The sequence below is a fragment of the Trachemys scripta genome, chromosome 5 (genome assembly GCF_013100865.1).
Source record: "Trachemys scripta elegans isolate TJP31775 chromosome 5, CAS_Tse_1.0, whole genome shotgun sequence".
Taxonomy (NCBI): Eukaryota; Metazoa; Chordata; order Testudines; family Emydidae; genus Trachemys; species Trachemys scripta.
The window spans coordinates 8,370,591-8,395,953 of record NC_048302.1 but is presented as its reverse complement, the minus strand read 5'-3'; the positions used below and the strand labels follow the sequence as shown (position 1 = coordinate 8,395,953).

At 46.5% G+C, this 25,363-nt stretch overlaps 2 protein-coding genes across 2 annotated transcripts in view; both read left to right on the top strand.

Annotated features, from left to right (window-relative positions):
- LOC117877605 (sulfotransferase 1 family member D1-like) overlaps positions 1-13,031 on the top strand; it is a 19,215-nt gene extending 6,184 nt beyond the window's left edge. Inside the window, exons 3-8 of the mRNA XM_034770798.1 lie at positions 416-541; positions 2,224-2,321; positions 2,582-2,708; positions 4,403-4,497; positions 8,323-8,503; positions 10,209-13,031. Coding sequence (XP_034626689.1) covers positions 416-541; positions 2,224-2,321; positions 2,582-2,708; positions 4,403-4,497; positions 8,323-8,503; positions 10,209-10,321 — 740 coding nt within the window. The 3' untranslated portion in view covers positions 10,322-13,031. The remainder of the gene's footprint in view (positions 1-415; positions 542-2,223; positions 2,322-2,581; positions 2,709-4,402; positions 4,498-8,322; positions 8,504-10,208) is intronic.
- A 9,606-nt stretch (positions 13,032-22,637) lies between these two features.
- SULT1B1 (sulfotransferase family 1B member 1) overlaps positions 22,638-25,363 on the top strand; it is a 26,197-nt gene continuing 23,471 nt past the window's right edge. Inside the window, exons 1-2 of the mRNA XM_034770796.1 lie at positions 22,638-22,799; positions 24,282-24,407. Of these exons, the coding sequence (XP_034626687.1) occupies positions 22,652-22,799; positions 24,282-24,407 (274 nt within the window). The 5' untranslated portion in view covers positions 22,638-22,651. The remainder of the gene's footprint in view (positions 22,800-24,281; positions 24,408-25,363) is intronic.

Genomic DNA, 25,363 nt, shown 5'->3' with positions numbered 1-25,363 from the left:
CCGGGGGGGGGGGCTGTCAGGGGGGGGGGAGTGGTTGGATGGGGCGTGGGAGTCCCAGGGGTCTGTCTGGGGGTGGGGGTGTGGATAAGGGTTGGGGCAGTCAGGGGACAAGAGGCAGGGAGGCTTAGATAGGGGGTGGAGTCCTGGGGGGCAGTTAGGGGCAGGGGTCCCAGGAGGGGGCAGTCAGGGGACAAGGAACGGGGGGAGGGTTGCGGGTTCTGGGGGGGCGGGAAGTGGGAGGGCAGGGGCGGGGCTCCTCCCGTCCTCTTTTTTGCTTGCTGAAATATGGTAACCCTAGTGTATGTAAATGTATGTGTGTGTGTGGAGGGGGGGAGGGGCTAACTTTGTATCCATCCACCAGTAGGAGACAGAATACGCTTAACTTTGAAATGCTGCCTTTCAATCTACATTTCAGGCACAACCTGGATTAGTGAAATCGTGGACATGATTTACAACAACGGGGACGAGGAGAAATGTAAACGGGATGCAATTTTCAATCGAGTCCCTTTCATGGAAATGAGCTGCCCTGGACTCCTAAGTGGTAAGCGTTGTGCAGGAGATCAGACAAATGCAAGAGTCCCCTCCCACAGGAGCCATGGAAGGAGGAGAAGTAGGAATGCTGTCTCTGGACTGATTCTAATGCTGTATGTAATTCAACCTCTACAACAATGCAGCTGGTTTTATAGTGTCTCTGTACAAACTGTACACCAACGTGCTTTACAGGGTTAAACACGCAATTACAGAGCCAGGAACTCCTTCCCTGACCTGGTCAACATCACATCAGCCCATTTTTCCCCCAAAGCTAGCCTTCAAACTCATTTGTTTCCTGCTGATTAATCCTGCTCCTCACCACAGAAAAACAAAGTCAGTAGAAAAATGTTGTGGCACTAGTGTGCGATGTGTGTTCTGCTTCTTTGAATCTGTAGCCGAAAGCCAGAAACTCAAGAGTGAAACAGAGCAGCATTAGGGACAAAGCCTGAGGTTTATCTTATTCTGGTGGAGTTCCTTGTTCCGTGTCAGAAGAAAGCAGCTCTCTCGCTGTGGCTAGGTCTACACTACGGGGGGTGGAGGGGTCGACCTAAGATACGCAACTTCAGCTACGTGAATAGTGTAGCTGAAGTTGCATATTTTAGGTCGACTTACCTGGCTGTGAGGACGGTGGCGAGTCGACCGCTGCCATGCCGCCGTCGACTCCGCTTCCGCCTCTTGCCGCGGTGGCTTTCCGGAGTCGACGGCAGAGCCATCGGGGATCGATTTTATCACGTCATCACTAGACGCGATAAGTCGATCCCCAATAGATCGATTGCTACCCGCCGATCCGGCGGGTAGTGAAGATGTGCCCTGTGATTCTTATGTGAAAAGTTTAAATGGAGTAAGGGACAATCACGCTGCTTTTGTTCCCACCCTAGCCCAAGTCCCTACCCGTGTTTAGATAGACTGTAAACTCTTAGGCTCAGAGACCCTGTCATGTCTGTAAAGCACTGGCAGTGCTATATAAATAATCATAATTTATTTTTCCTTTTGCTGCTACTAATCATAGAAATGTTGGGCTGGAAGGCACTTTGAGAGGCCTTCTAGTCCACCTCCCTGTGCAGAGGCAGGACCAAGTATACCTAAATCATCCTTGATAGGTCTTTGTCTAACCTGTTCTTAAAATCTCCAAAGGTGAGGATTCGACAACCTCCCTTGGTTCCTGTTCCAGTGCTTAACTAAAGAGTTATTGGCGAGGATGAGATCTGAAATGAGAGAGGCCCTCCTGAGTGAGGCGGAGAGATGCAGGAAAATCATTCTAGCCAGCAGCAGTTGCCAAGCGGATGAATCTGCACCACCAGTTGCAGGATTGTTTGGCGGGTCACATAGGAAACCTAAATGAGCAGAGGGGCAGGGGAGGGCAGCAGAGGGACAGGCAGGGTCCAAGAGACAAGCTGAAGTGGGCCCATGGGGGGGTTTAAAGAGAGAAGGTAAATTTGGACTGGTGGCTGCAATGAACAAATCAGTGGAGCTGATCAAAGATTCAGGTGCAGCAGTTATGCGTGAGAAGGTAGCCAGCAGCAGGAGAGTTAGGATGGGGAGGGCATTTAGCCACACTTCCCTCTTTCTAGGTATCATGAAAGGAAGAGGCGGGAAGTGCTGCTGATTCATTCTCCAGTGAGCGCAGGCTATTCATTCAGGATGTGCCAGGTGCTCCAGACGATTCCTTTAACCTCCGTGTATGTTTTCCAGGCACAGAGCAGCTGGATGCGGTGCCATCGCCTCGGCTAGTGAAGACCCATCTCCCAGTGCAGCTCCTCCCTGTCTCCTTCTGGGAGCAGGACTGCAAGGTAACCAGCTCCAGAGAGACATGGCGATGTAGGAATCGTCATCTGTCAGCCCACCTACGCCTGCCTCCTGGTTCCAGCAGTATCCAGTGCCTGACACCTCAGAAAAGCAACCTCCCCATAATTTATATGCCAGTTGTGCAGTGATGGTGTTTGTACTGGAGCAGGGGAAATCTCTTCCAGACCTATGCAGGGGGTCAGGTCAAAGTCCCTGCAGCCCCTGCTAATTCAGACTGCACTACGTTCCCTTTTCTGTCCTGCAGATGATCTACCTTGCCCGAAATGCCAAGGATGTGGCTGTCTCTTATTACCATTTCTACCAGATGGCAAAGATGCATCCGGACCCTGGCACCTGGGATGAGTTCCTGGGGAAGTTTATGGCTGGGAAAGGTAGGCGTAACCTCTCAGAAACCACAGTAACAGGTGTGGCATAAGATCGTAAACAACAGAAAAGAGATCCTCCCTTCACCCCCTGGGCAGGAATCCAGGGATACGTTATTCAGTTAGGCTATAAAGGGTCCAATGTCAGTGACTTCCCCTGGCTCCTCAGAGCCTGACAGGACAGTGAGTTCCTTAGGGCAGGATGGGAACATTAAGCCATGGCAACATGGTTCAGTGGATAGGGCACAGGACTAGGACTGAGATGACCTGGGGGGGGGGGCTATTCTCAGCTCTGCCACTGACTTGCTGGGTGACCTTGGGCAAGTCACCTCACCCCCCAGTGTGACCTTGGGCAAGTCACAGCTCTGTGACTTCATTTGCCCTCCCACCTTGTCTTATCTATTCAGATTGTGAGCTCTCGGGGGTAGGGGCTGTCTCTCACTATGGGTGTACGGTACCTAACACGAGGGAACCCCACAGGGCTACTGTAATAAAAATAATTCTTACTATACTCGGTGCCCTCACTATCCTCCCCTTCAGGAGCAGAGCCCGAACATTTCAATTTCTGGTCTGGGGCCAAGAATCCAAACCCACCAGAATGTTTACACACTACTTAGAAGAGGAGTTTGCAAAGCCTTGTTAAGGCCAAAATAATGATGAGTATTTAATGTTGGCATTGCAGTGGGGCCCAACAGCTCCACGCAGGCACCGTGCACACACAGAGAACGACATGGCCCCTCCCCAGACGGCACAGTCTAACTAGACAAAACCCCCGGCCAGACAACGTAGAACAAGCATGTAACGTATCTGGTTAGTTACCTTTTTAATTCCGCCCCCCAGCCCCTCCAAACCGTTCTCAGCCACCTTATCCCTCTGTCCAGAGGCATTGACCAGGACTGGGGACTCAACGTGCCCATCTTCTCCTGCCTGCCCCACAGAAACAGGTTCAACTCAGTGTGGGTGCAGGGGCTGGGAGGAGAAAGCAGCCGATCAGATGGTGCCTCTGGGTACGTCGACACTGCAATAAAAAACCTCTAGCCCTGAGTCTCAGAGCCCGGCTCAATTCACTCAGGCTCACGGGGCCTGGGCTACGGGTCTATACAATTGCAGTGTAGATGTTTGGGCTTGCACTGGAGCTAGGCTTGCCACCTCTCCAGGATTGTCCTGGAGTCTCCAGGAATTAAAGGTTAATCTTGAATTAAAGATTATGTCCTGTGATGAAACCTCCAGGAATGCACCCAACCCAAACTGGCAACCCCAGCTGGGCCGAGGGTCTCAGAGCCAGGGCTCCAGGCTGACCCTGAATGTCTTCACTGCTCATTTGAACCCTGCTTCCTCAGCCCCATGAACCTGAGGCCGCTGATCCAGGCTCTGAGATTCAGTGCCCCAGATTTTTAATCACCGTGTAGACGTACCCTTAGATGCCTTTAAAAATTCCAGCTGGTTATTGAAGAAAAAGGACTAGCAGTTCATCCCATCCACCCCTGCCCCGCCCCCGTGCAGGATTAGTGCACATGGCACACAGTCCACTGTTCTGTCCAGCCTGGTTTTAAAAGTCCCAAGCAATGGGGCTCCCAGCCTCCTGCTGGGAGACTGGTCTAATAACCTAACAGCTCACGTCCCCTGTGACACTCTTAGAACCAGTACTAGCTGTGATCTCTCTCTCCTCCTTTTCTTTGTTGCTTGTTTCAATCTGGATGTAGTGGCTTATGGATCCTGGTACGATCATGTCAAAGGCTGGTGGGAGAAGAAAAAGGCCTATCGAATTCTGTACATGTTCTATGAGGACATGAAAAAGGTGAGGAAGGGGAAGCGATGAGCAGATGCCAGGGGATCCTGCTTCAAATGCCCCCTTTCCCTAAGGAAGGAAGGTGATTTTAACATCTATCTAGGTATGTGTAGAGCTCCCCGCACTGTCCTATCTGAGCATGTCCCAATCATTAATGAGTGTAGCCTCACAACACTCCCATGGGAGAGTAGCAGTGTTACTCCTGTTGAACTGAGGCTAGGTCTACACTGGGGGAGCGGGGCGACCTAAGATACGCAACTTCAGCTACGCGAATAACGTAGCTGAAGTCAGCGTATCTTAGATCGATTTTTCTGGCTGTGAGGACGGCGGCAAGTCGACCGCTGCCGCTCCCCCGTCGACTCCGCTTCCGCCTCTCGCCGTGGTGGAGTTCCAGAGTCGACGGCAGAGCTATCGGGGATCAATTTTATCGCGTCTACACTAGACATGATAAATTGATCCCCGATAGATCGATCACCACCCACCGATCCGGCGGGTAGTGTAGACATACCCTTAGATACTGCCAGATTAAGTGATTTGCCTAGAAGGAATCTGTGACAGACCTGGGAGTTGAACCCACATCTTCTAAGCGCCAGTTCAGAAATTCATCCTTCCTCTCCTGCATGTCCATTTGCAACACTGGCATCGTTAGGAGTAGAGGGGTGGTTCTGCAGTCGCCTATTTTACTACACCCAGTGGGAAAATACTTTGCATTTGGCTCTGAGGTACATTGACATGTATCTGGAATATTAACAAAACAATGCCGGAACCAGCCACGTTCAGTGCCGAACTAAGACAGCGAGTCCACAGCCCCAAACTTCCTGCCTACAGCCGCCACCCATAGGTATTACAGTGGATTCAGTTGATCCAAGCCATGATTCATTTTAATCTGCCCCTTAGCTTCTTATAATAATATGGTCAACAATCCCTAAACTGCTAGATGGCTCATGTCCCATTGGTTCAGAAAGCAATGACCCCTGACTTTTCCCCAGACCTGATTTTAGTTTTGTCCATAAACACTCCCTTTTGTGCCCCTGTCAATCCCAAGAGAAGGTAGAACTAATAGGGGATGGAGGGACCAGGACCCTCCTCTCATCATCTAGGTAACACAATAAGCCCCCTGCCAACACACACATCCTCCCCTCTTAGTGAGTTCCCACCAGCTGGCCCTCACCACCACCAGGCAAATCAATTAACAGGCTTATTCTTCCCCAACCTGTTGTCTTTTGCACCCAGAGCACTAACAAAGATGGAGGAGGTACCAGGCTTAGCCGGAGTCAGTGACATATTAGAAGTCTAATGGATCTTTAATTCATATTTGAGCCATCCTTAAATATTCTCATGTCTCGCATCTTTGCATTCAGTCAAACAGCAACATAACGAACACACATAGATTTTACACACTGAAGTTCTGAGGGTGAACACAAGGTAGTTTGGTGACTAAGTACAGGAAGGGAGTCAGGGGAGCTTTAGGTCTGTTCCATTCTGCATCAGAGTCACTTAAGGCAAGAGTTTCAAACGTGCACCCACAACAGCGACTAGCTTTCCAGAAAAACCCAGCTCCTGTTTACACACCTAAATAAGGAGTGCTAGATCAGTGGTTTTCAACCTTTCCAGACTACTGGACTCACTTTCAGGAGTCGGATTTGTCTTGCGTACCCCAAGTTTCACCTCACTTAAAAACGACTTGCTTGCAAAATGAGACATAAAAATATAAAAGTGTCACCGCGCACCATTACTGAAAAATTGCTGACTTTCTCATTTTGTCTGTATGAAATTTTAGTGCCTTTAATTTGCTAGTGCTTTTTATGTAGCCTGTTGTAAAACTAGGCAAATACCTAGATGAATTGATGTACCGCCTGAAGATCTCTGTGTACACACACTGAGCTCGATTGCTGGCGGTTGTACAATTACATCCATAATGTTCCGTGCAGAGGTGAATGCCGCTGAAATCTATTTGGCAGCTGAAGCCGGTTGTGACTCAGCAAACCTGCAGAGAGGATTGGGACATCTAAGGGGTAGATCTGTTAAGGGGTATTAAAGCCCTTGAGTTGGAGATAACTTTGAAAGAAAGAAAACAAACCACTCCACTGCAGGCTGCAAACTGCAAAGCTGGCCTCATTAGCTCTCAAAAGTAGACACTTAGGGCTTATCTTGGGGAAAGTCTGGGATGGGAGTGTATATACAGGGAGTTTTACCTGCATAGCTACGCTGATAACTTTTTTTGTGTACAGAAGCTTTTAGCTATTCTTACCTTAAGGCAAGGGGGTTGGGTTGAGTTCTCACTGGAACCAGAAGCAGCTACGATACTAGCCATGGGCTGCTAGACTCCACTTAAGGTCATATGAGGCAGGGGGTTTCCAAGGGCTGCTATTTATAGCTTTCCACAGCACCCTCTGGTGCTAGGACTGCAGCATTTCAGGGAAGGCCACACGGCAGCGTCTCATTGAAGAGCAGGAAACTGATTAATATGACTTGGTTGGTTTGTTCTAACTTTGGTTGTTTTGGATTTGGGGTGGTTTGTTGGAGAGGGGCCCCTTTTTCCTCCTGGCTACAGAAAGCAAGATGGAAAGGTGTTTTAAAAGGGGGAATACAGGCACACTCAAAAGAATAGAAAAGTATGTAGAGGTGGCTGATTGTCTAAAACCTGTAAGGGTTGGATCCATGAGATTGTATAGCTGAGCTACAGTTTGACTGAAGTTAGAGTTTAGGACTGGTGAGAATTTTGTTTAAAGGTTTCAGCTAGCTTCTGTCTCTGCCTTTAAAAGGGGAGGCTAGTTCATATGACTATCAGTGCTAGAACTTTAGAAGCTTAATTCATGCCCTTTTTGTGAGATCTCAAATTAAAGCAATTTACTTTTAATATTTACAATGGGCTCCTGACTTTTTTCCCCTGCCCCTCCTCTCTTCAGTGATTCTATGAACTTATACCCCCTGCTTCTAGAATGCTAGTGTGGCATTAGTACCATATGTAGCAACCAGGGCCGGCTCCAGACACCAGCCGACCATGCACGTGCTTGGGGCGGCACCTTGCAAGGGGCGGCGGTGCTCAGGGGTTTTTTTGTTTTTGTTTTTTTTTTTATTCGGTGAAGCGGTGCTCGGGGGGGGTGTTGTTTTTGGTTCGGCGGGGCGGCGCTTGGGGGGGTTGTCTTTGGTTCGGCGGGGCAGCGCTCGGGAGGGGAGTTGTCTTTGGTTCGGTGGGGCGGCGCTCGGGAGGGTTGTTTTTGGTTCAGCAGGGCGGCGCTTGGGGGGGTTGTCTTTGGTTCGGCGGGGCACGCTCAGGAGGGGAGTTGTCTTTGGTTCGGTGGGGCGGCACTCGGGAGGGTTGTCTTTGGTTCGGCGGGGCGGCGCTCGGGGGGGTTGTCTTTGGTTCGGCGGGGCGGCGCTCGGGAGGATTGTTTTTGGTTCAGCGGGGTGGCGCTCGGCGGGGGTTGTTTTTGGTTTTGTGGGGCGGCGCTTTTTTTTTTTTTTTTTTTGCTTGGGGCAGCAAAGAAGTTAGAGCCGGCCCTGGTAGCAGCCCACTTGGTAAATGGAGTGTTTAAAGTTAGTTGTACAGGATAGCAACCCTTTGCTGAGCCTTTTTTTTCAAAAGTTTTTCTGGGCTCTAGAAATCATTGGTTATTATGATGCATCACTCATTAAAAGAGCTGCTCTTTGCTCATCAGAGGCCTGCTTCACAACCCACTGGTCTCTGCATTAGGTCCCAAATGAATACAAGAAAGATGTGTCACATTCTACCAACACGTCCAGGAGTGGCTAGGAAAACTTCTCCTCAGTAGCATATTATCCTTCATCGTGTCTCACCACCTGAGAGTCTGTCTGCCTGTCTCTCTGCAGGATCCAAAACGTGAAATAGAGAAGGTGCTCCAGTTTCTGGGAAAGGACCTGAAGGAGGAAGTGGTGAATAAAATCCTCCACCATACCTCCTTCCAGGAGATGAAGAAGAATCCTACTGCTAACTATGAAATGATGCCAACCTGGGCTATGGACCACAGTGTGTCTCCATTCATGAGGAAAGGTAAGAGGCTTACAGGAAAGGCCAGTAAGATAACAGCAGGAACAGTTTTTCTACAATTCTTACTAGCTCCTGATTCCACTTTCACAGAAAGGGAAATTCCCAGGGTCAGTGTTTTTCTCTGTGAGCCAAGCCCTGTTAATGGTGGAGCTGCATATGGAAGGCCCAGCTCAGATAAATTACCATAAGGAAGGTTCTCCTGCTTAGTTTCTAGCATGCAGATCCTGGTGTAGCACTCTGGAGAGCATGACTGATCTTGTGGTTTTGGCACTAACTGGGGCTTCAGGAAACTTGGGTTCTGTTTCCTGCTCTGATATTGACTCGCTTTGTGGCATTGGGCAAGTCGCTGAGGCCCTGAAATCAATGGATATTAGGAGCCTAAATATCTTTGAGGAGGTGGGCCTTGATTTCCATGTGCCTCACTTTTGCCATCTGCAAAATGGGGATATCCAGAAGGACGTGCCCTTGTTTGTTTACACCAGGGGTCAGCAACCTTTCAGAAGTGATGTGCTGAATCTTCATTTATTCACTCTTATTTAAGGTTTCACGTGCCAGTAATACATGTTAACGTTTTCAGAAGGTCTCTTTCTATACGTCTATAATATATAACTAAACTATTGTTGTAGGTAAAGTAAATAACATTTTTAATTTTTTTAAGAAGCTTCATTTAAAATTAAATTAAAATGCAGAGCCCCCTGGACCGGTGGCCAGGACCCGGGCAGTGTGAGTGCCACTGAAAAATCAGCTCATATGCTGCCTTTGGCACGCGTGCCATAGGTTGCCTACCCCTGGTTTACACTATAAACTCCTCCAGGCGCAGTTTGTCTCATACTATGTCAGCGTACAGTACGTACCCCAGAGGGGGACTTCAGGTGCAATCCAAATAATATTAATGATTTGCCATTCCTGGACCTGAGTTAATATGTGACTGTGGCCTGCAGGAAGAGATCACAGATGTCAGTGTCCTCAATTTGGGAGTGCACACAATATCCATTGACAGTTCAACAGTGCTAATTACTGTTGGTGTTTCTTGCATGCATCTTAAAAACAATTGTTTGGATACAAAGATCCTCTTCTCTCTTGAGAAGGAAAAATAGACACTGGCCTAGGTTTTCCAAAGTTCCTGGTACTTTTGGGTGACCAGCCTGAGACCCCTTTTAAGGGTTTGAGTTTTCGAAGGCTGGTACTGAGCATTTTCTGAAAATTGGGGACCCTTAAAGGTGTCTCAAGTTGAGCATCCAAGATCACTCGGAAGTTTGGAAAATGTACGTGCATTAATCATACCTCCTGAGATGCATGACTGGTGTGAAGAGATGTTCCTTAGGACCCCTCTGCTCACGACACACACACAAGTCCCCAGCAGTGAGGACAATGTAAAGTTTGTGTGACCCCCATCAACCTCAAAGGACTGGCCCCTCAAATAAATGTTTCCCGCTGCTTCTAACCTTAACTTGCTTAACTTGAAAGTCTCATGCAGCCTTTTGATCTGCTACATTTTCTCCTTTGTTTCCTGTTAAGCATCTAGGCAAAGAGAACACCAAAAACCTGACTTAGAATTCTGTCTGAATAGCACTAGAACCACAGTGCTATGCTAGGGTCTTTTGGAGTATCTTTGGGAAAGAAGACAACAGAAACAGAACCTCAGAAGTGGGGCAGGAGCCCAGAAGGGGAGAATAAACTAACCCTTCTTTTGTTTTCTTCCCATCAGGGATGTCAGGAGACTGGAAGAATTACTTCACCGTGGCTCAGAATGAGATATTTGATGCACATTATAAAGAGCAGATGAAAGGCTCGACATTCAGATGCCAAATGGAGATATGAAGAAAAGGCTTCCCTATGGTTCATCAGACAAATGCTAGCTGTCTAAATACTAAAATGGGTGAACTAGAGTGCCTGGCCTTAAATGAGGATATTGATATAATAGGCATCATGAAAACTTGGTGTAATGAGGATAATCAGTGGATTTGCGATAATACGAGGGTACAAAATATATAGGAATGACAGAGCTGGTGGGGGAGTGACACTATATGTGAAAGACAGCATAGTCAAGTAAAGTAAAAATCTAAAATGAATTAAACTGAACCATAGAATCGCTATGGATAGAAATTTCATTTTGAATAATCAGAGTATAGCAGTAGGAATATGATACCGACCACCTGACCAGGAAGGTGATGGTGACTTTGAAGGAGTTTAGAGAGGCTATGAAGACAGAAAACCCAATAATAATGGGGGATTTCAATTGTCCTCATATTGACTGGATACATGTCCTCTCAAAAACAGATGCAGAGGTAAAATTTCTAGACACATTAAATGACTGTGTCTTGGTTCAGCTTGTCCTGGAACCCTTAAGGGGAGAGGTAATTCTTGATTTTAATTCTAAGTGGAGCACAGAATATGGCCAAGAGGTAAATATAGCTGAACATCTCAGTAATAGCGACAATGATGTAATTAAATTTAACATTCTTGGAGGGGGAGAAATGCCAAAGAAACCCACCACAATAGCATTTAACTTCAAAACAGGTAACTACACAAAAATGAGGAAGCTAGTTAGACGGCAGTTAAAAGGAACCGTTACAAGAGTGAAATGCCTGCAAACTGCATGGAGACTATGTAAAAGCACCATAACTGAGGCAGTAAAAGGACCCAAAAAATTCCACCATGCGTAAGCAGCTGAATAAAAGAGATGATTAGAGGCTAAAAGGTATCCTTTAAAAATGGGAAGTTAAGTCCTAGTGAGGAAACTAGAAAGAAGCATAAACTCAGGCAAGTCAAGTGTAAATGTATGATATAACAGACCAAGAAAGAATTTGAAGAGCAACTAGCTAAGTACACAAAAACTAACAGCAAAAAAAGTACATCAGAAGCAGAAATCCTGCCAAACAGTCAGTGGATCCACTGGATGACTGTGTTGCTAAAGGAGCACTCAGAGATGACAAGGCTCTGGCAGAGAAGCTAAATTAATTTTTGAATTGGTTTTCACCGAAGAGGATGAGGGGGAGATCCCCACATCTGAGCCGTTCTTTTTAGGTGACAAATCTGAGGAACTGTTGATTGAGGTGTCAGTAGAAGAGGTTTCAGAACAAATTGATAAATTTAACAGTAATAAATCACCAGGACCAGAGGGCATTCACCCAAGAGTTCTGAAGGAACTCAAATAAATTGCAGAACTACTAACTATGGTTTACTTAAATCAGCCTGTGTACCAGATGATTGCAGGATAGCTAATGTGATGCTGATTTTTAAAAAAGGCTCTGCCCAATGTAGTAAAATGGTTAATAATTAGAAGAACATACGTGGCAGCAGTAAGGTCCAGTGGCTAGAGCACTGGACTGGGAGTAAAGTGACCTCCACTCTGACAATGACCTGCTGTGTAACCTTAGCCAAGTCTCATAACTGTTCTGTTGATGAGATTTTTGTGCTGCTGCCATAAATTAGAGCTACTCTGACTTACGCCAGGGGCCACTATGGCTCCTGAAACAGTTTTAAGCTACCTTGGCACCTCCCCATCCCAGCTGCAAAATCCCACCTTTTGTCTCAGTTTTTCCCTGCTGTACCATGGGGATGGGGATGCTTAATGCACTACTGCAAGGTGCTCAGATACCTATATACAAATAGAGTAGAGTGCTGGAGCTTATCATTAAAAGCACTGAAGTGACTTAGGAGCACATGTCCCGCTGAACGTCAATATGACGTGTACTTCTTAGGCACTTTTGAAAATCCCACCCACTCACCCTCTTTTGTAAGGCACTTTGAGACCTGTGGATGCGCTTAGTAAAAGCTAAATATTAATCTAATTCCTCATTGCCCTCTCAATGCAAGCATTAACAAAGTACAGTAACTCCACTTTGAAAATAGATATTCATCATGTCTCTTGGTTATACGAACTTATACAATTGCCAAGTGCCTTTGGAAACCACTTTTGTATGCAGTGTTGTTGTAGCCATGTTGGTCCTGGGGTATTAGAGATGCACGGTCAGTGAGATAACATCTTTTACTGGACCAACTTCTATTGGAGAGAGACGAGCTTTTGAGCTTACAGAAAGGTGAGACCCGAAGAAGAGCTCTATATAATCTCGAAAGCTTGTCTCTCTCACTAACAGAAGAAGTTGGTCCAATAAAATATATTACCTCCCCCACCTTGTCTCTCTTTTTGAACTATTGTCCATTTCGATCCTATTCTTGAGACTTTCCTTCTTATTCTATGGTATAATGATCACCTTAAAAATTATCCCTTTAATAGAGAACAAAGTTTGTTACTAACTGCCAGTCACTGAGTTAATGTTCAGAATCCCCATTGTATTGCGAAGCTGAAGAACTGAGGGGCAGTTTAGTTGTAGGCTTTTAATAAGTTGATGGGAGGCTGGGATCCCTTTCTGAGCAGTAGCTCTTGCACTCAGGTAGCTTTTGCCTTCAGCAGGGCCGGCTCCAGGCATCAGCTTGGCAAGCAGGTGCTTGGAGCGGTCACTCTGGAGAGGGGCAGCACATCCAGCTATTCGGCGGCAATTTGGCGGTCAGTCCCTCACTCCAGCTCGGAGCGAAGGACCTTCCGCCGAATTGCCGCCGCAGATCACGATTGCAATCACGGCTTTTTTTTTTTTTTTTTTTTTTTTTTTGGCTGTTTGGGGCGGCCAAAACCCTGGAGCCGGCCCTGGCCTTCAGGCTTCCAAGTTGATCACACATCCAGCTTTGTACTCTGAATTCTAATCTTGTTTTTGAAAAAATCTTTTGATCTCCACTAAAAAATCCACTTCCTGGAAAGAAAATCCAGGAAGCCAGACTCCACCTCTCAAAAGGCAAATCCTGTAACATAACACTGGGGAAGAGAAAGGAGTGCAGCTGATCTTAGAAAACAGCAACTGAAGGACGAAAACTGCTAGAGCCCAGAAGGGATCCTAGCCTCTGATCAACGAAAAAGCCTACAACAACCAAACTGAATACACAGTAAGTTCCCCAGCTTTACGGCACAAGGGGTCCTTAACTTTGGATCAGTGAGTAGGGTTTATAGTGATGTAGATTTGTTATCAGTTAATGGGCAGTTCCAATGAGCTGACAAGTTTTAATAAAAGCCAGTCAAAAGCAGCCTTTAGAGGAATTATTGTGTTGTGTTTAGTTTATGATACAGTCAATGGAGCTGAAATGAGGATTTTGAATGAAGGGACTTGTGACCCAGAGACCTCTGCATGCCAGCTGGCAGAGGGCACAGGAGTCCATAGGTTTTTTTTACAGGAATTCCTGGGTCAGATGTAGGCAAAATAGTTCACCAAAGAGGGCATGTGAGGTCTCTACCGAGAGCCACTAGCCCACTGGTTAACAAAATCACTGCAAAATGTGTGTACAGATCATATTTAAGCAGTTAAGTATCTATACTGAAAATTATGTTCCTACGGTCTTAAAGTTAAAGCAGGTCACCAGGAGGTGACATAACTCAGACATGTTCCTTTCAGGCAAGTGGTACCAGATGCCTATTTCCCTGACTGGTCATATGTGTGTCAGGCCTGCAATTCATGGCAATGCTGGGTCTATTTTCATACTGAGCCCCAGGCAGAAGAAAAGATTATGAAAACTACCAGAGAGGAAATTCACAGGATACAACTAACAGCAGGGGGTGTCCTGTTTCTGACTAGAGACAGAGGATTGTTGGGGGTATATAAGGAAACCCAGAGACTCCTTCATCAAGGAAGCAAGCTAACTGTGTTTGTCTTATGAAAGGGTCACAGCCAGCCTGGCTGTGAAATTCTGTAAAGATTGTGGGTGAGCGATACTCTACAAGACATCAGAGTATTTTGTTAATTAAGTCTAGAATGCATGTTATGGACATAACCATCTGTTTCCAATATTTCTACTTGCTATCACTTATATGAGATATACCTATCTCATAGAACTGGAAGGGACCTTGAGTTGAGTCTAGTCTAGTCTAGTCCAGTCCCCTGCCTTCACAGCAGGACCAAGTACCCCCTGACAGATTTTTTTTGCCCCAGATCTCTAAATGGCCCCCTTAAGGATTGAAATCACCACCCTGGGTTTAGCAGGCTAATGCTCAAACCACTGAGCTATCCCTCCCCCTTTGTATCTCGAGGCTGTGTTAAATAAACTTTTACTTTATTTGACTATAAACATGTGTCAGTGCTGGGTGTTAAGTGGAGTGGGGATCTGAGGTGAAACTGATAAGCTGGGGGTACTGTTCCTTTGGAAACAGCAAATCTGTGGATACTGCTAGTGTCCAGTGGACCAGAGGTGGACACTCAGGAAGAGGTTCAGAGGGTTTAAGAGCTGGAGTGTGCTGATTGCTAACTTGTAGGGAGACAGCAGGGCCTGCAAGGCCTACCTACCAGGAAGGGCTTGTGTTGCCCATGATCAATGTTGTTGGGGAGCTGACCCACAGCAAGCACAGACAATGCTTCCTCACACCAAGGGCAGGCGGCAGCGAGGGGCCTCACAACTCTGGGCATCCTTGGAAAGCGTCACAGGGATGTTATTTGTTCAACTTCTTATTGCGTACCTGTTTCCCCGCCTCTTCATCCATCATGTGATTAGTGGTCAAAAATTCCCTCTCCTTCACCATGCCTTGTTCTTGGCTGTTGGAGCCCTCCTGCTCCTCCCTCTTCTCCCAGGGGATTGCACTAGTGCCATCATCTTCTCTGTCAGAAAAACCATGATGTGCACATTCCTCTGCAGATCAACATGCTCTTCCAGATACTCCAATCTCACTGCATAAGGCTGCACCTCATTCTCTTGACACACTGGGAGTCGCTCTGCCTTCCTGCTTTTCCCACTCATTTTGGCACTAAAAAACTCTCTCCGGATAGCAGTTTACTGTGATCTGCCCCCCACTAGCAAAAGAACATAGGTATGAGGGCAAAGCTTTGATGGCAGAGGCTGTTGTTAGGGCTGCTGACGGCATTGGACCAGTCACACGGGGATGACTGAGAACAGTGAACGTACGTAACATACCTAGTTTGCAAATTGCCTCTAGTCCAAGAGATGTTCACACAAAGTGTTCCATAAACACACACATTTGAGAAGCAGCATGTTCTTATGGATAAGGCACTGGACTGAAATTCAGGAGACCCGGCTTCATGTCCCAGCTCTGCAACAGCTTTCCATCAGCAGATTTCAAAGCACTTTACAAAAGAGGTCAGCATTTTTATCCCTATTACACAGATGGGGAAACTGAGGCACGGAGAGGTAAAGTGATTTGCCCAAGGTCAGCCCATCACTTACTCTCTCCGTGTCTCAGTTCACCATCCTTTCTCCATCCGCTGTCTGTTTAGACTGTCAGCTCTCACAGCAGAGGCTGTTTGTTCGTATAGTACCTAAAACCATAGGGCCCCAGTCTCAGTTGAGGCTCATAGGAAGAACTGTAATAATGATAATAAATACATTTGTAAAAACCAACGTCTTCTCATGACTCACTTCCAAACAGAAAAAGGCCAGCTCGGGCTGAAAACCAATTCACGGCCAAGAGTTCACCCTCCTCTGTTTAAGAATTAACTAAATAAAATGCCATTACTAAGGCCCTACTTGAATTGTGGGATGATTGTCAAAAAACTGCAGCTCACTTGCAGACAAGCCATGGAAAATGGTGGAAAAGTAATTACCTTATTATTTGCAATAATAAAGTCCATTATTACTTTTCCGCCATTTTCCACTGTCGGCCACCCGGGGCTGAGAGCAGGGGCCTGGGGCTGAGAGCGGGAACGTGGGGCTGACAGCGGGGGCTCCCACTGTCAAAATTGTGGTGGAAGCCTAATATTGCGGAATCCCCAATTTCTGCAAAATCGCAAGTTAAGTAGGGCCTTGGCCAATACGCATTATAAAAGAGCTAAGCCCTAAGGGGGACACAATCATGACAGGATGGCAGCTGCAGATTGGCTGTTTTCCCAATCAAGGCTAACATAGGCACCTGTGGTTTCCAAACCACCGTAAGCTCAGTTAACTCTTCCACTGCCTAACACATCCAGTAGGACTAGTGTAAGAATCACCCCTGCTGAGAGCTGCATGGAGATCCGGTGTGTGCATCTCCCCTCCTCCACATGTAACTGGAGCTCCAGATGCTCTCTGGCACCATCCCCCTGCACTTCCTAGACTCTGCAGAGGGCTCACTGCAGGTTCTAAGATCCACACTGCAGGAGGAGAGGGCTGGAGTAGAATCAGGGAGATGCATATCGTCCACCCTCCAACCCCACAGAAGATGCCTGAAAAAATGAATACGGTTCCAGGCCATATTGACTTATGTTGGCTGCCCTTGTCCCAGGAACCTGGGAACTTCCACAGCCACAGGGGGAATCCAACGGCACTGGCAGGGGGTTCGGGTGTCCAACAAACAAGAGAAGGAAGGTGGAGCCTTTGTACAGATGGCCGTGGCCTCTTGCAGATCCACCCAGGATCAAGGTGAATCTTGTGGAATCCAAAGGTCTGGGAGGTGGCAACCCTGCTCCCTCAATGGAGCAATTTGGGTTCATCTTCATGAGGATTTTCAGTAAACATTCTCCTGTCGTGGCTATTAATGCCAGAGGGGACAATCTATGTCAGTGCAATGTTAAGTCTGAGATTTTAAAGCAAAAACAGAGAGAAAACTATTCAATTCTCATGGCAGTATAAGCTCATGTGCAAGTGAATGATGGTAGGGCCTTTCCTTACATGGTTTATTTACAGGCATCCTCATCAGTATAGGATGACCGCATAACAGTGGGTGATGTGATAGGTTATTGGGCAAATACGGCACAAATATGGGTTAATGAAAACTTGCAGCAGCAACAATCTTTTCAGAGCTATTAACGTCAGTGTCTGGAGTTTGCTAGTCTCGCATGACCTCCTATACCACAAAGTAAACAACAGTGTTATCAAGGAAACTAGAAACTCCTCGAATTACTGAAACATCTTAAGCCACTGCTGAGTATTACTGGGCTGAATAGACAGTCAATAAACTCAGGTGCAGTACTTTTTCAATGCTCTTTGTATTATGTGTTCTGATTTTCTGTATGCAGGGTGCTGCCACAGTGGCTCACTAGGTCTTTTGTACAGTGCTGAGAGAGGCTCCCAAAATCAGTTATTGGGATAGATGAGGAATCGCTGGGTGAAATTCTCAGGCCTGTGTAACGCAGCTAGTCAGATTAGATGATCATAATGATCCCTGCTGGCTTTAAAACCTCCGACGCAGAAAGTAACTTTTTATTTTCAAAAGCCAGGCAGATGAAATTTGTATAAAATCTATAGTTGCTTATTCCCATGTCATAACTATAAAGGGAAGGGTAACAGCTCTCCTGTGTACAGTACTATAAAACCCCTCCTGGCCAGAGACTCCAAAATCCTTTTACCTGTAAAGGGTTAAGAAGCTCAGGTAACCTGGCTGACACCTGACCCAAAGGACCAATAAGGGGANAAGGGTTAAGTAGCTCAGGTAACCTGGCTGACACCTGACCCAAAGGACCAATAAGGGGACAAGATACTTTCAAATCTTGGGAGGGCGGGGGGAAGGCTTTTGTTTGTGCTCTTTGTTTGGGAAGTTGTTCGCTCTTGGGACTGAGAGGGACCAGACATCAATCCAGGTTCTCCAAATCTTTCTGAACAAGTCTCTCATATTTCAAACTTGTAAGTAAACAGCCACGCAAGGCGTGTTAGTTTATCTTTGTTTTCTCAACTTGTAAATGTACCTTTTGCTAGAGTGTTTATCTCTGTTTGCTGTACTTTGAACCTAAGGCTAGAGGGGGGGTCATCTGAGCTCTTTAAGTTTGATTACCTGAAAGTTATTTTCCATCCTGATTTACAGAGATGATTTTTACCTTTTTCTTTAATTAAAAGCCTTCTTTTTAAGAACCTGATTGATTTTTCCTTGTTTTTAGATCCAAGGGGTTTGGATCTGTATTCACCAGGGCATTGGTGAAGAGTCTCTCAAGGCTACCCAGGGAAGGGAATTAGCTTTGGGAGTGGTGGCAGTGACCAGATCTAAGCTGGTAGTTAAGCTTAGAAGTTTTCATGCAGGCCCCCACATTTGTACCCTAAAGTTCAAAGTGGGGAAGCAGCTTTGACACCAGTATTGGCTGCAGAGTGCTGCTCTAAATGGAAGAATAAATGTTGATATGTGCCAACTTCTCCCACCCCTTTTAAAATGTCCTTTCTTATTGGCATCACTGAGACGTGTGGGCATAACAGAACCACCTATCCCCTCAATTTGTGCTTTGTTTTGGGTGGTTAATCAGTTAGCTAGAGTGAAAGGGATAAAATACAGGTACCTAGAGGCAGGGCTGGCTCCAGGCACTAGCATAACAATCAGGTGCTTGGGGCGGCCAAGACAGAGGGGTGGCACCTGTGGCAATTTGGGGGTGACAGGTCCCTCACTCCCTCTAGGAGCGAAGGACCTGCCACTGAACTGCCACCGCCGATCGCGGCTTTTTTTTTTTTCCCCAATTGCCACCCCTGATCGCGACTTTTTTTTTTTTTTTTGCTTGGGGCTGTAGAAATGCTGGAGCCGACCCTGCCTAGAGGGCACATCTCCGCATGGTATTTTGCTCTTATGTAACCTAATCAATTTACACCAATGCAAACTTTTAATGTACATGCAGTTAAACTGGTTTAAATCATCTTTAAAGCAGTTTAGCTTGATCTGATTATTTTACTGAATTCAGAGAACCAGTATAAACATGGTTTAAAGTAGTTTAAATGTGTTTGCACTAGAGTTTTCACTGATGTAATAAAACAATTTAAAATTGATTCCCATATACTGGTGATGTTTGCTAATATAGATAAGCCCTCATATTCGGTGAAAGGTCTGCTTTAGAACTTCAGAAACTAGAACATTCTCATGCTCTGGTGGTTAGAGATTGTAGCCCATTATTTTGAGAGAGAGCTAGTCTCTTGCATGCAAGACACCGCCCAGGTTTAATGACCTCTCATAAAATGATTTATTCCAGAATGAGGCAAGTTGGATTCACCTGGCAACAACAATTTTAAAATCTACATGAAACGTCCACTAAAAAAGAAGTGGTTTCCACAGAAATGTCTATGCATATTCAGTTTAAGAACATAAGAGTGGCCATACTGGGTCAGACCAAAGGTCCATCTAGCCCAGTATTCTGTCTTCCGACAGTGGCCAATGCCAGGTGCCCCAAAGGGAATGAACAGAACAGGGAATCATCAAATGATCCATCCCATCGTCCATTCCCAGCTCCTGCAAACGGAGGCTAAGGATGCCATCCCTGCCCATCCTGGCTAATAGCCATTGATGGACCTATCCTCCACGAACTTACCTAGTTCTTTTTTGAACCCTTGGCCTTCACAACATCCTCTGGCAAGGAGTTCCACAGGTTGACTGTGCATTGTGTGAAAAAATACTTCCTTTTGTTTGTTTTAAACCTGCTGCCTATTAATTTCATTTGGTGACCCCTAATTCTTGTATTATGAGGAGTAAATAACACTCTTTATTTACTTTCTCCACACCAGCCATGATTTTATAGACCTCCATCATATCCCTCCTTAGTTGTCTCTTTTCCATGCTAAGAAGTCCCAGTCTTTTTAATCTCTTCTCATACGGAAGCCATTCCATACCCCTAATGGGGGTGAGGGCTACAGCTAGGGATGAAGGCTCTGGGGTGGGGCCGAGGATGCGGGGTTTGGGGTGCAAGCTGCCCCAGGGCTGTGGTGGGGAGAAAGGACCCCTTAGCTTTCTCTCACTGCAGCAGCTTGGGCTGGGGGAGGGGCTTCTCCCTGATCACGGCAGCTCCGGTAGGGCTGGGCTGGGGTGCCTCTCTGTGCAGGGCTGGGGAAATAGCACCGCTGTCCCAGCCCATGGTCCCAAGCAGCTCCGCTCTCCGCAGCCCCTCCAGCCCGGCAAAGTTCAGGGTAAGGGGCTGCCCGTGGGGCACCCCCTGACACAGACTCCTCACACCACTGTGGGCACCTCCAGCTTCACAGGGTGCTGGCCAAGTGGGCAACTTTGCATGGGGTGGGGTGGGGCTCTGCCTTCCTGCCCCCTGTGCCCCCTGGGTGAGGTGCTCGTGAGTGGGTTCAAGCTTCCCAGCTCCCACAGGAGGGGTAAAACCACCCTTGGCAGCATCAGCCACTGGAATTGCACACATGGCCGAGCCCACGCGTGGTTACACGTGCCCTATGGGCCACACACGGGATCAGCCTTTGCCTCCCTGATCCCACTGGCTAGCTCGCAAGGCTGGGGGGCAGGTCCGACAGGCTGGAGGGCAGAGGCCACGGGGGGGCCCAGGGCAGCGTGGCACTCCATCCCAAGATGTGCAGCTGGGTGTTGAGGCGGCAGCTCGGGCACCTCCTGCTAACTCACAGCTGCTCATTAAACCCACCAGATGAGTTGGCTGAAGCACAATGGGCAGGGGTCGCCGCTGCTTGTCTTGGAGTTTTAATTCTTCTCCACTCCATGTGACCCGGACCCGGCCATGGGAGCTTCAGCTAGGCTGGGCCAGGAGAGGGATGCTTCTCCCCGGCTGCAGCAGCTCTGGCTGAGCGAGGCTGGGCAGGGCAAGGCTGGGCTGGGCCAGGGGAGGGGCACCTCTCCCCACCTGTGCGGCTCTTGGTAGCCTGCTGCGTGGCCACGCAGCTTAGAGAGAACTTAGGAGAGGACCTTCCCTTTTATCCCATGGCAGCTTACTTTGCTTAAGAGCCTTTGGTGAGGGACCTTGTCAAAGGCTTTCTGAAAATCTAAGTACACTATATCAACTGGATCCCCCTTGTCCACATGCTTGTTGACCCCCTCAAAGAATTCTAGTAGATTGGTGAGGCATGATTTCCCTTTACAAAAGCCATGTTGACTCTTCCCCCAACAAGTTATGTTCATCTATGTGTCTGACAATTTTGTTCTTTACTATATATTTCTGCGGTGATAATCTTTCTATTTACGTAATGGATGCCTCTTCCAATACACCTTAAGTAAAACCATTGTCATATAGTGCAGCATGACCTGCAGCTAGCTTAATGGCACACACCCAGCTGTTCATCTCTGAGGCAGGGGGTTGATTTTTGCATTATTTTTTATCTAGGAAAAAGAGTACAAGGCCCACATCCTCAGCTGGTTTAAATCAGCACTTACACTAACTAACACCAGCTGAAGATCTAATCTTAAAAATAAGCATTTCTATCACGGTTCATGAAGTTTTGTGAAGATTTCAAATATCCAATCTACCTGTCTATTTATCTGTCAATCAGACTTATATGCCCCACAACATTTCCATAGGATCTGAGGGCCTGAAAGTCTTTAATGTATTTGTATTGTATGTGGGAATAATTGGCCAGTATCATAGCTCTCATAATACAAAATTTGTTCTGAAAATTAGATACAATCAAGCTGTGTTTTAAAAAAGTGCAAATGTACAAGTCTGGGCTATATGTAGTAATTTAGGCTATTTTATAGGATCTAAACAGAGACAATTCATTCAAATAAAGATTTAGGTATATATTGCTAAGGATAAGGGATCACAATCTGACCCTCTAACTCATGTTGAGTAGGTGGCAGAATCTGGCCTTTTATAAATGAAAATGTTAGGTATTGTTATTGTTGTTTTTCTTCTTGGAGCATGCAGAAATTCCCATTAATGTTCTGGCTAGAATCAAAATGTTGGTTCCCATTATAGTCATTTGCTGTAGTGCTCTGAGTGCTGTCCTTCCCGCCTTCTCAATAATGTTTGCCATCGGTTCAAAATTCTACGGTTTGCTTCATTTTTTCCTCCTGTCCCCACTACTCTCATCTTGTTTCTTCCTTCAACTGAGAGCATGGCTATTTCTGCTGCTGAGAATTAGGATAGAACTCTTTTAACATTCAGGACTTTATGGACCAGCTCTTCAGTAGCGTACAGTAGAGCCCCATTGACTTTATGCCAAATTAAACCAGCTGGGGATCTGGCCCAATGAATATGTAAATAGTGCTGCCCTCTTCCAGCGGATAGGCTCAAGTTTATTTTGCCATGTCACCCTCTAGTGGCTACATTCAACATTGCACACAAGTCCTAAAACTATTACACAAGCATGAATGTTGCTCTGGTTATCACTAGCAATTTAATATTGACAAGTCTCCCAAACTCCATTGTGCAAAATAAATGCTAAGTGGAAGAGAGGGTCTCCCAGCACTTTTTAATGGAAGCAAATCACTTCCATTTACATGCTTTTCTCTTCCTTTAGCCCAGCATTTCCAGAATGGAAAATAATGAAAATGTCTTAAGGAGGAAATTAGAAATGGTCTGTGGTGTTCCCCTATTCTGGAGTATTGTTGAAGAATGGGCCCAGGTGGAATCATTCCAGGCGAGGCCAGATGACCTTCTCATTTCCACCTACCCGAAGTCAGGTGAGTGCCACTGATCTATTAGGAGATTCATCTTATGCAGCTAAAAGGCACAAACCCAGGGCAGAAATGGAGGCTATTGCCCAACTCTTATGCCACATGTATGCCACATTCAGACCATAACCCCTTTATCAATTCCTCCATTAGGTATAGAAATCTCTTACTCAAAGCCTCCTCCATCTGTACCTTCATGATCCCTTTTTATTGAAGAACCCTATTCAAAACACTGCAGTCTACATGGGTTTTACTTGACCTTGTCATGTAGGGAAGAAGCTAAGAAGCCTTCCAGGCCAAAACTATAATGAGATTCAAAAAAGAACGAGATAAGTTCATGGAGGATGGGTCCATCAATGGTTATTAGCCAAGATGGTCAGGGATGCAACCCCATGCTCTGGGTCCCTGTGAGCAGAACTGGGCCTAGCTCTCCTGCATCAGAGCACGTGAACTCAATCCAGCCAATTAAAGGGGGCTGGGCTACACCTGGGCCTGTAAAGGGCTGCCAGAGAGCAGGAAATAAGAGGTGAAAGAAGTGGGTGGGATAGGTTGTGCCTGGGGAAGGGAAGCCATGGTGGAGTAGAGCTAACTCCTGCAGTGAGTCCCTGGAGCAAGGTACTGAGGAAAGCAGCACTGAGCCTACTGCTCCAGGAAGGGAACAGAGCTGATTAGACCTCAGTGGGGAACTACCAGAAGGAGGAGTGCCAGACTGTTTTCTGTTGCTCTTCTTGCCTGTGTTATGCAAATAAACCTTCTCAAAGGTGACTGGGCAGGGAGTGTTTGGAAGCTGGGGAGAAGCCATGCCCTGTGACAATGCTGTGCATAGAAAGAGAATAAGACCACAAACTCCTTTGTCCTAACAGGGATGTGTTCAAAAAGTGGCAAAATATTCCTTCCGTGTTGCTCTCGTACCATCATTTAGCCATAGACTGTCCTGCTGCTGAATGCTATAGACTTTGTGGTCTGACACTGGAGTGCCCTCACTCAGTGTTCAGGAAGGGAAATTGTCAACTTGATACTGACCAACATGAGCCGGAGGTGAGTTCTTCTTTCCCAGGATGGATGAAGTGGCTTTTTGCCCTCAACACAGGCTCAGCGCTGAAGGGTGGCAGGATTCTATCAATTCACACCTCCATTTGTGAGTAGTTTATTTCCCACAAGCCTAGTGGGAAATTTGCATTGGGTCTTCAGGCAGTAGCAGAAACATTGTGATGTTATATCAAGTTTGGTGATACTGGACTTCCATGATGATAGTCACTTTGTTACTGACATCACATATTCAAGCACAGGCCAAGAAAGCCCAGGAGCACTGATTTCACCACCCTCAAAGTCTATTGCTAAAGGCCATAGGCTAGAAGGGATCGTCATCTGGTGTAAATTGGCATAACTCCATTGTCTTCAATTTACACCAAGTGAGGATCTGACTCCATGCTTATGACCTGCCTACTGCATGCTAGAAGAGTATTTAGCGAGTTTGCTTTATATTTCCAGGCACAACCTGGATCAGTGAAATTGTGGACATGATCTATAACAACGGTGATACAGAGAAGTGTAAACGGGATGCGATTTACGTTCGGGTCCCTTTCATGGAGCTGATCATCCCTGGAATTTCAAATGGTAAAGCTTCACACACTCCAGGCAGGCTCACGGAGAGATTGGAGCTGCGGCTTTGACGACCCTCCCTTTAGGAATTGTGTTGCCCAAAACTGAATATGAGGATATATACTTACCTCCCTGGGCTGTTGGGAGGGTTGGTTAACTGGCGCCAAATTCTGTCCTCACATATATACAAGCAAATCTCCCTGATTGTGTTGGGAGATGCATGTATAGATCTGAGAATAGAATTTAGCCTCTACTGTTTCTAAAGCACTCTGAGTTCTTTGGAATAAAAGGCACTTTGAGGCTAGGTCTACACTACCTGCCTGAATCGGCGGGTAGAAATCGATCTCTCGGGGATCGAATTATCGCGTCTCGTTGGGACGTGACGATCCCCGAATCAACGCGCTTACTCCACCAGCGGAGGTGGGAGTAAGCGCCGTCGACGGGGAGCCGCGGAGGTCGATTTTGCCGCCATCCTCACAGTGGGGTAAGTTGGCTCCGATACGTCGAATTCAGCTACGCTATTCGCGTAGCTGAATTTGCGTATCTTAAATTGACCCCCCCTCGTAGTGAAGACCTGCCCTGAGTCTGATCTGTAGTGCTCTGAAGTCAATGGAAAGATTCCCACTGGATCTGGCTATATATAAGTGCAAAATGTCAATGGTATTAGGATCTTGTGCACAAGGAACTTAAATATGAACTGAAATGTTTTAAAAATAACAATACAAAAATGGATTAAGGTGGGATTTTCAAAAGAGTTTATAGGAATTAGGTGCCGAATTCCCAGTAATAGTCAACAGAGGTTGAGCACCTAACTCTCATATTTTCTTTTGAAAATCCCACCCTAAAGGTGAGATTTCCACTGTTCACAAGGGGAGTTGTTAGGTGCTGAGCTCTTTTGAAAATCTGGCCCTAAAAGGGGTATAGAATATTATATGTTCACATCCTGACATTTTTAAGATGTGCTACTATGT